The sequence below is a fragment of the Pinus tabuliformis genome, chromosome 7 (assembly GCF_031772625.1).
Source record: "Pinus tabuliformis cultivar Carrire ecotype Pingquan chromosome 7, CPIR1, whole genome shotgun sequence".
In the NCBI taxonomy this organism is placed as follows: Eukaryota; Viridiplantae; Streptophyta; class Pinopsida; order Pinales; family Pinaceae; genus Pinus; species Pinus tabuliformis.
Window position 1 is genome coordinate 909,600,755 of NC_142293.1, and position 15,819 is coordinate 909,616,573.

The 15,819-nt window shown below is 37.2% G+C and overlaps 1 protein-coding gene across 1 annotated transcript; it reads right to left on the reverse strand.

Moving 5' to 3' along the window:
• Positions 1-2,829: 2,829 nt before the first annotated feature.
• On the reverse strand, positions 2,830-7,817 carry LOC149250571 (putative E3 ubiquitin-protein ligase RHC1A). The gene is made up of 2 exons (XM_089459149.1): positions 6,731-7,817; positions 2,830-3,975 (listed from the first exon to the last, which is right to left on the reverse strand). The coding sequence occupies exons 1-2, from the start codon at positions 7,523-7,525 to the stop codon at positions 3,619-3,621; spliced, it is 1,152 nt and encodes a 383-aa protein (XP_089315275.1). The 5' UTR covers positions 7,526-7,817; the 3' UTR covers positions 2,830-3,618.
• Between the last annotated feature and the right edge of the window lie 8,002 nt (positions 7,818-15,819).

Below are 15,819 nucleotides of genomic sequence, written 5' to 3' on the forward strand. Positions count from 1 at the left end.
AACCCAATTATGTCTAAGTTCTAGAGCCCTATAAACACTAATGGGTTGAAATCTCTAATTGGCCTAAATTTTGGGAGGTATGGTTAGCCATTACAGAGTAATAAGTAATTAATACAAGAGGATTTTAATACACCCAGGATTGGCTACCATGAGAACGTTGTACATCATGTCTGGCTTAGGTATTCAACGAATTAACTCCAAAGAACTAAAAACTAATCTTATCGATATATCTACAACTCAGCCCAGTGTACTCAGCGTAGTGTACATGATCTAAAGAATCCTTTGTGGAAAATAAATCACAGAGAACCCATTTGGTGTATTTACCATCAAGCTAATAAAGAATTAGTCTGTTAAAAGTAGAAAATGCACCATTCTGTCATATATATCAAATATGTAGTTTTGTGCAAGTTTTGGGTGTGTTGAAGTTGATTCTCCAACGACAACAACTTCTCAACAAATGAAGGACACGAATGATTTTTAAGAGCCTCTTGGGTTTGGCCAGACAGATTTGATTGATCTATATTATAAACGGCAATCCACACGTGACAGTGAAGACTTACGAAGATAGTCCACTCAATCCAAATATTCTAGTACTCTAATTTCGTTCAAGTGTCCGTTTACAACTACGATCTTGATATTTCCGAAACCGGCAGGGATTAAACATCTCGTTGGTTATATTGGAGCAAATCAGTTCTAGACTTTAGAAATACTTTTTCCATCTCATCATGTCTTATCTTTAAACAAATTTCATCCCAGTGCAGAATGACGAGTAAAATTAATATGCATGCATATTAAAATTTAAAATCTCAGTGATTAAAATTTAAAACGCAAAAGGATATACACTGGATGAAAATCATTTTTAGCATATATGCAAATTTTCGATATATACATTATTATTTATTCACAGCCGGTTATTCAATATAGCTTAAAAAAAAGGTATAGCCCCAATAAAATTGCTTCAGTTCCCGTGTATAGTAACCAGTTTGAGCTCCACACAAATAATATAATATTAATATGGGACATCAGAATAGGAAAAAATTAACAAGAATGCAAATTTTCTCAAATCCATACCTTTGCTGCAAAGACTAATGATTACATAACGGCTCATTAATTTTTAATGGGGAAAATGCAAAATCAGATGTTGCGGTTACCATAAGGAACACAATTTTTTCTGTTGGCAGGATTCATATCATTTTTTTATCCCAATAATTCGATACAAATCCTAGCCTAGACTAGGCCATGCATTCAGCACCAAGGAGGTAAGGCCATGACAATCAGAGTGATATTTCAGTCTCTCAGTTGCTAATTAACTAGAGTGATGTTTCATGTAACTTTTCTGCTACATGGAACTAGCTATGCAATTCTTTAAGCCGAGGATACCCCATGAAATTGTTGCAATGTTCAAATAACTGCAAGTATTCTCTAGCTCAATAAATTTTAACATAAAGATAGGATAATCTATCTATTGCCTCCGATTATTACTAGACAAGGTTGCAATGTTCAAATGATTGCAATTATTCTCTAGATCAAAAAAATTTAATGCAAATATAGGATAATGTCTATTAATTCCAATGATTACTGGAATAAGAAAAGCTAGAAGTAGAGGTTCAAGTGTTGCAAATTTGCAATGGTGTATGACTAAAGGAAAAAATCAGTTCAACTTCTAATGAAATTGAACCAGATGAATCAGAAAGCCAGACATGTTTTCCTGCCCTGATCATTTATATCTTATTTGAGTCGGAAAATTTTGTATCACATAATGCTTTCCTCTTAATTTTGTTGTAAAGATGTTTTTATCCTCATTACTCCATGACCAAAAATCCAGATGAAATGTGAATTGTAAAGACAACAAAAGTTTGCTCAAAACTACAACAAACATTAGGGACCAAAACCACATAAAACTACAACAAAACATGAACAGTAAATGGAAATGTCCATTTACTTTCAGAAAATGTGTTATCCTTTAGATAACCGAGAAATTCAAGATGGAATAATCTATCTTATCTTGATAAATGCACAGGTACTGGCAATTTTAGAACTTTATCTGAAATATATGCTAACACAAGCTGCTTCAAGATGATTGACCAATGTTCACAACCCAAAAGTGGGGACAATGTATGGGAATGCAGGAAATATTGCAATAACTTACCTCCCCTACAAGAAAATTGTAGCACCAAAATAAGATACACCTTCAAAGATATGCAATGCATTAATATAGATGCATGTAGACACAATTCAGGAGGCAGGTTTAATGCAACTACTATGCAAAAGTTTATTTATATTCATAAAACCTTGTAAAATTTAAATCCATCCCTCGACAGAGAACAGATAAATAGAAGAACAAGCGAGCAGCAAATAAGATACACCTTCAAAGATATGCAATGCATTGATACAGATGCATGTACACAGAATTCAGGAGGCAGGTATAATGCAGCCACTATGTAAAAGCTTACTTGTATTCTTCAAACCTTGTAGAACTTCCATCCCTCAACAGAAACTAATAAATTAAAAAAACAACCCAGCAACTGTCAACTACTATTTGGATTGCATTTTGTGTAAACCACGATATGCTATCATTCATGTACAAATTATATAACCTGGTAACATTGTAATATAATATGACATAAAAGCATCTAACTAGATTGTTTAATGACCAAACCCACCAGAGTAAAGAAGGCCATAAATGTGGATACATACTTCAAAAAATACAAGCAATTTTCTTCAGGTGGAACTCGTCACATTTGACACTTGTAGAGCTCAAACGAACAGGCGTGTTCTTATATGTCATCTCCAAAAAATGCTTGGAAAATTCTATCAATATAAGACATCTGGATAGAATATTTAAATTTCATATAAAATTTGAGTGTACTTGCAAAAAATGCAAGCCTTGTGAAAATTGCAGCTTTTGAAAAGACCTGTATACCATCTTTGACAGTGAAGAAGTCAAAAACCATGGTACAAGGGTACAAAGGTCGGCAACACTACAATTACTGCCATTAAATGGTCCCAAAAAGAAAATCTAAAGGTTTATTTACATAGGTAAATATAAAAGCAGCCCAATAGGGTAATCCGAAATAGTCAAGCTAGGAAGAGTCCATGGCTGCCTCAGAGTAATCCCAGAGAACCACCACACTAAATCCAAAGTTGGGCTTGATGTATCCATGGCATTCATCATATGAATGACAAAATGAACAGACTAAACTGATTCTGGAAGAGCCCAAAAAGCTCTTGCAAAAAGCACAAAGGTTACAATTACAGCTTCTGTAAACATGCCAGCAGTGGGAAGCCCAGATGAACATACAGACTGGTTGCAACCAGCCGACTATAATTGTGGGTTGCAAAATGAAGATAATTATAAATGTAAACTTGCAAATGCCCTTATTATCAAGGGTTTTATTTCAATGCACAGTTGAGCACCTGCAGGTCTCCATTAAAGGTATGCTACCAGAAACCAAAAACTGAATGGCAAATGAGGCTAGAGGGTTTTGGAGGAATCAAAAGTGAACCGACACATAAATCTACTCATGTAGTGTTGAGATGGAATGGAAATGAGAACAAGCATTGGAATGGAATGAGAAATGGATCTCCTCGTCAAGTTTCTGGTAACACAGCAATCTTCTAACCAAACCATCTTCTGGCATGATGGTCATTTGTAGAAGTTGAAGAGCCTTCTTGGCTCGAATTGGATGAGCGGAATGGCCAGAGAAAGGAGAATGGATTGCGTCTACCTTGGCTTTCTCCACTTGTGTTATTACCTGAATCTGAGCCACCAAGCCCTCTGTTGAAAATCATAGAAGAAGAAGAAGAACTCCTGCCAACAGGGGGAGGTGTCGAGAATCTGCCAACTGCATACCCCCCACCGGGGAGCCCCCATATAGTCAACCCGACATGGGATTGGGAAGCTGAGGGTTCCTGGGACTGGGATGTTGATGACTCCTGCTCTGTTGGGGATCTTGTGCTCTGCCGGTCATAACTCTGTTAGAAAAATTGAGAAAAGATAAGATTAGATAATTTTAATAATCGCCAACAAATGACCACAAAAAATAGGTCAATAGGCCTAAAAGAGTACATCCAACTTAAATACAATTAAGTGAAAACTCTTATAGATCAATACTGAAAGCAGAAAAGACAAAGAACTATGTGTCTAGATAAAAGCTAAATATCTAGTCAAGAGAAGATTTAAAAGAAGGTGCAAGTAGCCCAAGGGGTTAGCTCAACTGGTTGTCGCTAATGTTGAGCATATTGGCATGTTTTGTGTCAGCATGTGTCTGGATCAAAACCCCCTAAGGTTAGGCACACTAGTCTACAGCAACAAGCTTACTGGGAATGCCATCCATGAGTGTGGGAAAGCATCCCTTGCGTTTCCCCACAAGATTTTTCTTGGAATAATATAAAATAAAACAAGGTGCCAGCGAAAAAGAGTTTCAATGCAAACAAAGGAGAGGATGTCATGGCTTGCTGGTGCTGGAGCTTGTATTGGAACTGAAACAAGTTGGCTACCAAGGATGTGTGGGGTGACTGCAATTCAGGCTCCCCATCAGTCATTCATAACTGTGCAGGGGCCAATGCACTGGTGGATGATATCTTCCAGGGAGTGACCAAAGGAAACAATGCACTGGCAGATGATGATATCCTATGGGGAGTGGCCAAGACTGAGTGGTCAAGTACAATCTGTGTAATATAAATTGGGAGTGCAAGAGTAGCTCCCCAAAACTAAGTTAACATCAATAGCAAAGATCTAAGATGTGGGTACAAGAATAAAGACATGACTTTGGAGAATTCAGAAAATAACTAAATTGAACCCCGGACTTTTTCTTTGGCCTTTTTTTAGCTCTGTTCTAATAATCTCTACCATGCATCAAGAAAATAAAATCTGTAAAAGGGTCTCTTGTATGATCAATACTTTTAGTCCCATTGACATACTTTTGTGGTAATTTGTTGGAGACTAAAAAAATTATCATCTTACTATCTTATGTGCTCTACTCTCAACTGTGCATTTTGAAAAACAAAGGTGTGAAAGGGCCTCTCATGTGATCAATACTTCAAGGTCAATCCAGTAAATTCTAGCACAAGAATGAAGAAGTGGCTGATGCACTAGCCACAAGGGGTTCCTGACAAGAAGTGTCTGACACACTACCCCCGGGGTTCCTTACAAGAAGTGGCTGGCACACTACCCACAAGGGAACAATGGGGGCTTTGATCCACCCAGAGACCATTGGAGAGTTGGAGAAATATGAAAATAACTAGACCATGTCATACGATTTTGCTTTTGCATTCTCATAGCTCTGTTCGAATAATCTCTACTATGCATCTGGAAAATCAAAGCAGGGAAAGGGCCTCTCATGTGATCAATACTTCCAGATCAATCCAATAAAGTAGAGTACAAAAATGAAAAAAAAATGAATTTCGAGAAACCAAAAAAAACTAGACCATCTCATGAGCTTTTGCTTTTGGTTTTCCTCAGTTCCATTCCATTCTCTACTTTGCATCTATAAAAGGGATACTTCAAAGTCAATCCAGTGAAGGTGAGCCCGGTCAGTGAAAGAGGGGTGCTATTATAGCCCCGACCAAGATTCAATCGTCACAAGTGGCCGAAACACTAGCAGCTAGGCAGCTAATATGCATTTCGAAAATAAATGCTGTAAAAGGTCTCTCATGTAAACAATACTTCAAGGTCAATCCAGCAAAAAAGTCGAGTACAAAAAAGAAGACATGAATTTGGAGAAATGAGAAAAAAAATTAAATTGCATACTGAACTTTTTGCTTTTAAATTTCCTTAGTTCTGTTCTCATAACCTCTATTGTGCACTTAGAAAATCGAAGCTGTAAAAGGGCCTCTCATGCTATCAATACTTCAAGGTCAATCCATTAAAGTAAAATATGAATTTGGAAAAATCAGAAAATAACTAGACAGTGTCATGGGCTTTTGACTTTGGCTTTCTCTGTTCTAATAATTTCTACAGTGCATTGAAAAAATCAAACCGGTAATTTCTACAGTGCATTGAAAAAATCAAACCGGTAAAAGAGCCTCTCATGCGATCGACACTTCAAGTGCAACCCATTAAAGTCAAACCTGAACTTGGAGAAATCGGAAAATGATTAAATGGTGCCTTCAGCTTTGGCTTTTGGCTGTCTCTGGCATCTTATGTGATCAATACTTTAAAGTGCAGGATTAATCTAGTAAAGTCCAGGACAAGAATAAGACATAAATTTAGGGAAATCGGAAAATCTCTAAATTGCATCATGTACTTTTTTATTCTTAATAATCCCCACTCTGCATCTAAATAATCAAATGTATAAAAGGACATCTCATTTAAGCAACACTTCAAGATCAATCCAGTAAATTCCTAATCAATCAGGACGCAAGCCGGGTCAGTGAAAATCGCCCCAACCAGGGTTCAATTCTCACAAGAAATGGGCACATACTACCCACAAGGGATTAGTGGGGACACTGATCCAATTACATGCTGTTGGCAAGCTGGGTTGGTGCAAGTGAGGACCTGTTCTAGCCCCCAGGCCCCACCAGAGTTCCATCTCCACAAGAAATGGCCAACGCACTGGCAACAAGGAGGCGATCGGGGCATTGATCTGCCCTGAGAACCCCCAACCTCTTGATAGGCGGTGTATGCTTGCCACTACTATACTGGGGAATCATTTTTACAAAGAAAGAGAGAGAGAGACAAAAAAAAAAAAAGCAAAGAATACGGATCAACCCTAACCCTAACCCTTACCTCGTCATCAGTAGGCATCTCATGTCGACAAATAGGGCACGAATTGTGCTGAGCCAGCCACGGAAGAATGCAATCGGCATGGTAGATGTGTTTACACGGCATCTCCCTCGCCTCCCCCCCGATTTCGAACTCATCGGTACAGACAGCGCAGTGTGACTCAATACACAGATGCTTCTGCGCAATCTTCACCGTCGGCATCGCGTCAACGGCGCTCCTGGAGGCAGGCGGAGGCCCGCACCTGCCACCGTCAGGAAACTGCTGACTCAGGTGCTCCATAAACTCATCCAGCGTATACGCCGCACGGTTCCGCGGGATGAAGAGCTCAACGCCACCATCCACAGGTCCGCGCAACAAAAGCATATGATCAGACGAGGTCATCATAGGCGGCGGGATCCGCTCGCGGAGTTGCTGTATCCTCCTGCGGGATGATTCCGCATCACGCGGCCTGTGCAGATGGCTCATCAAGGCATGCACAGCTTCCACCATCTGCATGTGATGATGGTGGTGATGATGATGATGATGCTCAGGCCTTCGCCGTCTATGCATCCTGGGCGGCATCATCATCCCGCGACTCATGCCCATTCCCCCATCCATCTCGAAGTTCTCGTAAAATGCAGCAACGCTCTCATCGCCCCCACCCCCCATGGCCATCCATCTTGGATGGCGGAATCGTTCTTCAAAACCCCCACCCATTTCCTCTAGAAAATCTCCATCACAGATCGGGCATTCCATGCGTCCACTTCTCTCCAATCTCACAGACCTTCGGCAGTGATGACACCAGTATCTCGTCGGCATCCCAACAAAACAATCAAATACCAGGCAAAACAATCAAATACCCACCAAATCTTCCTCAAACACTCAACAAAACCAGAGCACAGAAATTCAACTTCGAACTTTTGAAGCTCTTTCGCCTCAAATAAGGCTTATCTACCCCTCAGATCCTGCTCCCCTTCAGACTCCAGACATGGTCAATGGCGAGGAAGCAGAGGCAGTCAAATCCGTTCCCTTCCAATCCAGTCGATTCCAATCCAATTCCTGGAGTGCATCCACCAGGAAGGCGCTGAACCGCGTGATAAATTAATAAAAATGCGAGAATAAATCACAGAGGAGTTCCCTTGTCAATGTCGTCATCGAGAAAAGCGCGTACATAGATTCCTCATCCGATGGTTGCCCGGCTTTGCTGAGGCATTGGAGAAAGCACTGCCCGTTGGATCGAAAAGCAAGGCTAATTTTCTGAGGCCCACCTAATGCCAACAACCACTTTCCTCTTTTCTACTGATGTCGGTCCGTCCAATCAGTAGCAATTACCTTGTCATTTCCCCACGTACGTCTCCAATGCGTTGGTCTTGCATTTTGGTGAAGGACCTACGACTACTGGTGCTGAGTGTCTATCTCCACATGTTGTTAGGTTTGAGTGTAATATTGTAAGTGCAATTTGTTTATTTTTTATTAAATTAATATAGGACTTTAAATGTAATGTAAGTATAATTTGTTTATTTATTTAAATTAATATGCGTTTGGTTCTGAAAATCTATTGGTCAAGGTGGTTTTGGGAACTAGTTATTTGTGAGTGGAATTTTATAAAATCTAATGGTTGGGGGCGGGGTTTTCGGAAGGATTTATTTGTGAGTGGAGTTTTATAGAGTATTTTGGTTTTATTCAATTTTGTATAATTTTGGTAAAAATACTTTAGTTGGGTAATTGGTTGTTTTATTAATATTTTTTTATGAAGTATTTTGGTGTTATTGAGTTTTGTATTAGTTTGGTGAAAATATTTTATTGAGTTGTTTTTAGTGTGATTTTTTGGAAGTTTTTTAAGTGGGCTTTTTTTGTCTAATTTTTGTAAAATCTGGTAGGAATTTATTGAAATCACAAGTTTGATGGGTAACCCTTACACAATCCAAGTGCCCTAGGGTTTTTCATGGCATTGAAGCAAGGAAGAAGGAAACAACTCTCAAAGCAAGCAAGGAGAAAGCCCGCCCCAACAAATCAACAGTTATGAGGATTTGAATACCGCAGAAAATAAATCTTCATTTAACAGCAAAGCAGATCTCCTAAACCAAACTTCTCCGACTATAGATCGCGAAGCTAAGACACCAATGTCCCAAGAACCAGAAGAGATGAAGGAGATGCAAGACAAAGGAAGTTGGAAGACCGTAGAGAAAAGAAAGAAAGCTACAACACCAATCTCGCCAAGAAAGACGAGGAGCCAGACAAGTAAAAATTAAGAAAATTGTAGGTCCGATAGACCAATTTGGTCTCAGTGGACGTTAACCACCATCATCATCATCATATAGAGTCAAAAAACAAGTTTAAATAACACAAATCAAAATTTCACCTCACCCGGATGCGGGTGGTATCACGTCAATTAAATGTTAAGCCGCATACCAAAGGCAGTTGGCAAGGCAGACGGCAGGTGGAATGTCTGTCGAGGACGCGTAGCAGGTGGGCAGCAGCGCTTAAAGGTATGTGAATTCATTGCTGGGCAGTCTCGAATGTGGGTTCAGCAGGCCGGAGTTAATGCAGGCATGCATGATCGGCAGAGAATTTGTTATATTGCCATGGATCGGTTCTTCACACCTGGTTCAGTCGCTGGAGTGTTTCATTGTGTGGCAGAGTTGTCTCAGACCCTTTGTCTTGTATTTCGAATCTGGTTATTAGCGTGGATTGGTAAACTCCTTGCTGCTGCTCGCGTTCCTCAGGTAATTGATTTTCTCTGTTTCAATTTATCTGCTAGTCAATTTGTGCTCTGGAGAATGCCTCGACGCCGCGGGATTCCTCGCAGAGGTAGTCATACAGGGGATAGAGGCCAATCGTCTCGCCCAGCTCCTCAAAATGTTATTCCTCTTGCCTCTGCGTCTCCTTCTTCCCCGCCTCCGGAACAAGCCAGGCCCCTTCCGAACAGCTCTTTCCAGACCGCCAGATTCACTTTCCAAAGCCGACTTAATAAGCCCATCTTGACTGCGAGCCTCACTATTGTCCTTGCGGAGGAAGATAGTATTCAGGGGAGCTCGGCAAATACTACCCCCTCTCAGTCTCAGGGAGACAGCGTGCTTCTTGGGGACCTGACTGGGATGGTGTTCCAGGCAGACAACCAGCAAGAAGGTGGCCATGTCGCGGAGGTGCCACAACATCCCGTGGATCTGGCTCAAAATGATATTGTGCCTTGCGGTCCGACTCAGTGGGCTGGTGGTGTCCTAAATTTGGTGACCACTCCTGATGGTGGCGAACCTGTTTATGATGAAAGTGGATTTGTGACCTGGGTTGCTTCTACCAGTCAAGCGGAAGCGGAAATGCCAGACTCATCTAAGCATGCAGATTAGAACTGTTTTCTCTCTGCCGGGGGGTCTAACTATTTTTGGGTATGTGTTGTTAATTCTGCGGATAGATGTCTCTGTCTGGTCCATACTCTGGCTACGGCGAAGGACCAATGTCACTCCAGTCTCTGTTTTCTGTTTTAGATATGGTTTTGTTAGCTGTGTCTTAATTTTTGTGGTCATTACAGGGCATGATGAACGCAGTCAGGATAATCTTTTTAAGTATGTTAGTGCCCGAACCAAAAATTTTGCAGTATGTTTTGTAAATCTGGCATCAAGCCTGAACTGTAAGGTCCATGAGTTTTTGGCAGAGGAATGGCTGCGGCCTCCTCAGAGGTTCTAACCTCTTTGTACATATTTTTATCTTTCTTTAATAGAATTAGCATTTACGGAGAAAAAAAAAAATTTCACCTCAAATTTTTCTATAGGATTCGGGCACCGAAAAGTCCAAAAAGTGGCACTATAGACAACTCCATATTTTATATATAGGTAAATAGTTGTTTTATTTAATATTAAAGTTGACTCAGTCTAGATTTAATTTAATTTGGGAAAAAAATATATAATAATGAAAGTTAAACATTATTTCATAATTTATTCAAATTTTACACAATTATAATAACAATATTTGATGATGATGATGATGATGGTTAACGTCGCTAAGACCAAACTTGGTCTATCGGACCTAAAGAAACCAATTATTTATTTTGATTTAAGATTTTATTCCTATGCTCAAAAAGCTTGGAGAGAAGCCTCCCAAGCTCACTATAATTTTGACATTGTAAAAGGCTAGGAAGGTCAATATTGTAACAAAGATTGTGAAACTGAGATCTAATGTGGATGTACGCAGGTTACTCTATGAGGAAGTGGTTTTCATCCTCGATGTTCCTATTCTCACATATATGGCACATCCTTTCCATCCATGGTGTTTTAGGAACTGCCCAACGACCTGTTTCACTATGGGGCTCATGAGAATTCATTCTAATCTTTGTTATATCAATTTTCTTCTTTGAGCTAGTTAAAATAGAGAGATACTTTTGATCTTCTAGGGTGGGGTTGATGACCTTCTTATAATAGCTTAATTTTCCTTTAGCCGCTAAATCTTTCTCACACCACATTTTTTCTTTGAACTTAGAAGTAACAATATCTTTAATGTTATTAATGTTTTGCAGTGCATCATTCTCGTTGATCTTCCAATAGTTTAACCAGGCCCTTGTGTCTTTATGCCACCCACGATTAAGCCTTAGGTGGTTTTGGCTGGAATTTAAAGCTAGCTTAGGAAGTCTATGATCGTCTATGTTATTGAGTTTGTGCTTGTACAGCAGAAACCTAATCATAGCTAGGCTCTCAATAGGGGAAAGACCTACTTCTATAAGGAGAATAGGATAGGGTGTATTGCTTTTAATTTTCAGGTTATAAGTTATAAAACACTTCTGGATTTGTTCAATCTTTCTCCATGATTCTCTAGAGATGTCGCAACCCCAAACCTCACAGCCATATAAGATAACAAGAGTGACTAAAGTTTCAAAGAGGAACTTCTTTTTATCCCAAGTTACGAGGTTTGTTGTTTTACAATTATTTTCAAGACCAAAATAAGCTTTCCACCCCCCAATAATCCTTTTCTCAATGCTATGGTTCCAGTTGAGCTTGTGATCAATATCAATTCCTAGGTACTTGTAAGAATACACTTCCTCCAACTTATTATTGTCATACATAAAATTAGCGTAAGTGTCCTTCTTAGATTTGATAATCATAACTTTTGTTTTGTCAGTGTTAACAGTCATACCAATGGTAGAGTAGAAATCCTTAAGAAGCCTAAGCTGCTTATCAAGATCAGATGGGCACCTTTTGAAAAGAACAATATCGTCAGCATAGAGAAGAAGGATGATGACTATCCTAGCTAAGATCGTGCCATCACATCCTGCTTCCTCTAAATAGCCTTCGAGCTTATCGATGTAAATGTTAAATAGGGTATGGGAGAGGGGGAAACCTTGTTTAACTCCGATGTTACACTTAATATCTTTTGACCACCCCTCATTGCTCTTTAGCTTGGCAATTACATTCTCGTATAACCTTATAGCAACAACTCTCAACTCGAGAGGAACCTTTAGCTCTTCTAATCTATTCCAAAAGTTGTATCTAGGAACCTATCAAAAACCTTTCTAAAGTCCACAAAGCAACAAAATAAATTGGATTTATCATTATGACATTCCTCCGCAATGATCCTAAGCGTAACGAGGTAGTCTGTTGTTGAGTGATGCCTTCTGAAACTTGCTCGGCCTTTAGCCCGCTCACCTTCACTTTCAAGCCATATGCTTAACTTCTTTTCCAAAATACTACCATATAACTTGGCTAAGAGAGGGTTGATCATAATTGTCCGATAATTAGAGGGGTTATTTGTATCCCCACTTTTAAAAATAGGGATAATGAGGCTCTCAGTCCAGGGTTTACGGAACCCTAGCTTGACTGCTTGATTGAAAATCTTGTGGATGTGGGGGATGAGGACAGGACCTCCAATTTTTAAGATTTCCGCCTGGTAACCTTCAATGTCCTTAGCTTTCCCATTAGCCAGGCAATTAACCCCAAACTTAATGTCTTCTAAAGAGAAAAATTCCTCTGTTGTGAGCAGGGTTTCCAAATTATCCATGACATTTGGAGATTCATAAAGCTTCTTAAGATAGGAATTCCAATTGTGAAGAGCAATTTTATTATTATCTTTAGTCTTCCTAGTCAGAATCTACCTCCAAAATTTCTTAAGAGCTACCTTAGAGAGGTGTAAGAAATTCTCCTGTCTTTCCCAAATGTACTGCCTCTTTTTCCTTTTAGTTAGGGCTTTGTATATTTGTATATTTAATAACAGGTAAAAAATCATTTTTCTATCCAACAATAAGATTAATATATTTATTATTTTAAATAATAATAAAAAATAACAGTTTTATTAAAATTAATATATTTATGCATTCTAAATAATAATAAAAAATAAAAATCCTATTAAAACTTTATTACCCAATTTAATTAAAAATAAAAACATAAAACTTGACTTATAATTAATATTTAAATTTCATCTCCTCCTATTATTACCAAAAAAAAATTAATTTATTAATATATTATAAAATTAAAATATAATATTATAAATATATTTGTTTATATATTATTATTTTAAAATATAATTTATTAATATATTATTCAATTAAAATATAATATTATAAATATATTTATTTACTTAAATTAATACATATGGTTGATTTAGATGTTCTTAGCATATTTTTCAACTCTAATTAACCTATGTAGTTGGTCTTGAGGATTTATCTTCACATGTAATTTGAACTTCACTAAGATCAATGATAATTAGTTCTGACTTATCTCAGCGTGTAGTTAGGTTTTAACATGATTTAATAGATTTTTGAAAAATTATTTGTATATATAGTTTGGTTTTTATTATAATTATTTGTGGTTGAAAATAAATTTTATTTTTATATTTTAATCAAATTTGTAGTTAGGTTTGAACATGATTTAATAAAAAAATTGGGCTTGGAGTATCCTTTAAAATTGTTTTTGTTTGGCTAAGAGCTCGCATTCTTAGGACGTAAGGAAACAGGTTAACAATCCAAGACCTAGAGGTATCTGGTAGGAGAAACCCTACCCCTTTACACGGCACCACCAGATTCTCCAGGTGGCGTGGTTTTCCTTGAATAACGGTGATGAGTTACCCTGTATTCACAAATCGCAGCTAGAGATGGTTGTCCTCACTGCTGGTTTGACAACCCCTTTACACGCCACCACCGGGTTCTCCAAGTGGCGTGGTTTTCCTTGAACAACGGTGATGAGTTACCTGCATTCACAAATCGCAGCTAGAGATGGTTGTCCTCATTGCTGGTTTGACAACTGAATTATGATAATAAAAAAATTGATTTAATAAATTTTTGAAAAATTATTTGTATATATAGTTTGGCTTTTATTTTAATCATTTGTTATTGATAATCATTTTAGTTTTTATATTTTAATAAAACTTATGGTTTTTTTTTGTGAGGGGAAAAAATTATATTTTATATTTATTTGGTATGGGATATAATTCGATGAATTAAGCTAAAATACTTTTTGGTGGTTTTGAAGTTTATTTTTATATGTTTTTGGTTTTAAAGTTTTGTTTTTATGTATAGTTGGTCTTAAGTATATTATTAGTGGTTAATAATAATTCTAATCTTTATATTTGGTTGATGTTGAGTATAATGTTTTGAATTTCATTAAAATATTATATTTAGTTGGTGTTGAGTATAATGTTTTGAATTTTATTAAAATATTATATCTAGTTGGTGTGGAGTATAATGTTTTGAATTTCATTAAAATATATAATTAGTTTGAATATAATTTGTTAACTTTAATTTCAAATGGGTTGATAATAATATTGATATCAATTTCATTTTAAATTAAGGTTAATAAGTTATATCAAAATTAAGGTCTTAAACTTCAATCTCCACATTTGATTGACTTAAGGCATGTACTTGCTCTTGAAATTTATGTTAGTGAATATAATTTTAGAACTTTATTAAAGCATAAAGTTACCTTTAATGATCATTTTATGTGTGTAATTGGCCTTGCGCTCACGCATAATTATTCATCTGAATAATAGATTTAATCTCCATTGTTGAGTATAATTTGACAACCTTTGATTAAAACATATAGTTTGTCTTGAAGATTGATCATCATAAGTAGTTGGTCTTGAGTATAATTTGTTGATCTCAATTAAAAATAGGGTTGATATTAATATTGAGTGATTTAGGGATTCCCTAGTCAGCAATAATGACTTCAAACTCAACACTTCATTGATCTTTAGTGTAACTTGACAACCTCAATTATAACATATTTGGTATTGAACATCTATTTCCACGCTTAGTTTTGAGTATATTTATTGGCCATCAACAATAACTTCAATCTCCACACTTAATTGGTATTTAGTATAATTTAACAATCATAATTAAAACTTATAGTTAGTATTGAAGATTTATCTCCATCCCTTGCTAGTCTTGAGTATAATTTGTAGAACTTGACTGAAACATATAGTTGGTGATGAAGATTTGTGGAGATCGGTGGGCACATCTAGTTGATGTAAATCATTATTGACCTTCATTAAAATGTGGTTGATATCAATCTTGAGTGATCTAAGGATTCTCTCCTAGTCAACACCAATTTCATTCCTTGTGTTGTTATGTGCATCAAAAGTTGTTATGCATAGTGGCTTCATCAATCTTTCCAACCTTCTTTTCATTAGCATGCTTGTCAATGATACCCTTGTCAACATGCTACTTGCCAAAGGTTCTCTTGTTGACGATTATGGCATTGGCATTGACAATTGTTTCATCAAAAACATTGTTCCATTGAAGTTTCCCATCCAAGATACTTGAACACCCCACAAAGTTCATGGGATTGCACTACTAGCAATCTTTAGTTGCCTTTAGATCCTTTACAATATTTGGAACATGAGTTTTCTATGATGCACACTAAGTTACAGTTTATGTGCACACACTTTAGTAGTTTGTGCATGCTAAGAATACTTAAAAACAACAACATCATTACTCCTACACACCAACAACCACACATGGCACATTTGGTGACACACAATAACCAACACTAATAGTGCTAAACCACTTTTGGATGTTAAATATGCATTTTATAACTACTATGTAATTTTATTTCTGATAAACAAATCATGGATCTTTTCTTCCATTTTCATTCTCTCTCTCTATTTCTCATGATGTAATGTAATTTTTATGAAAT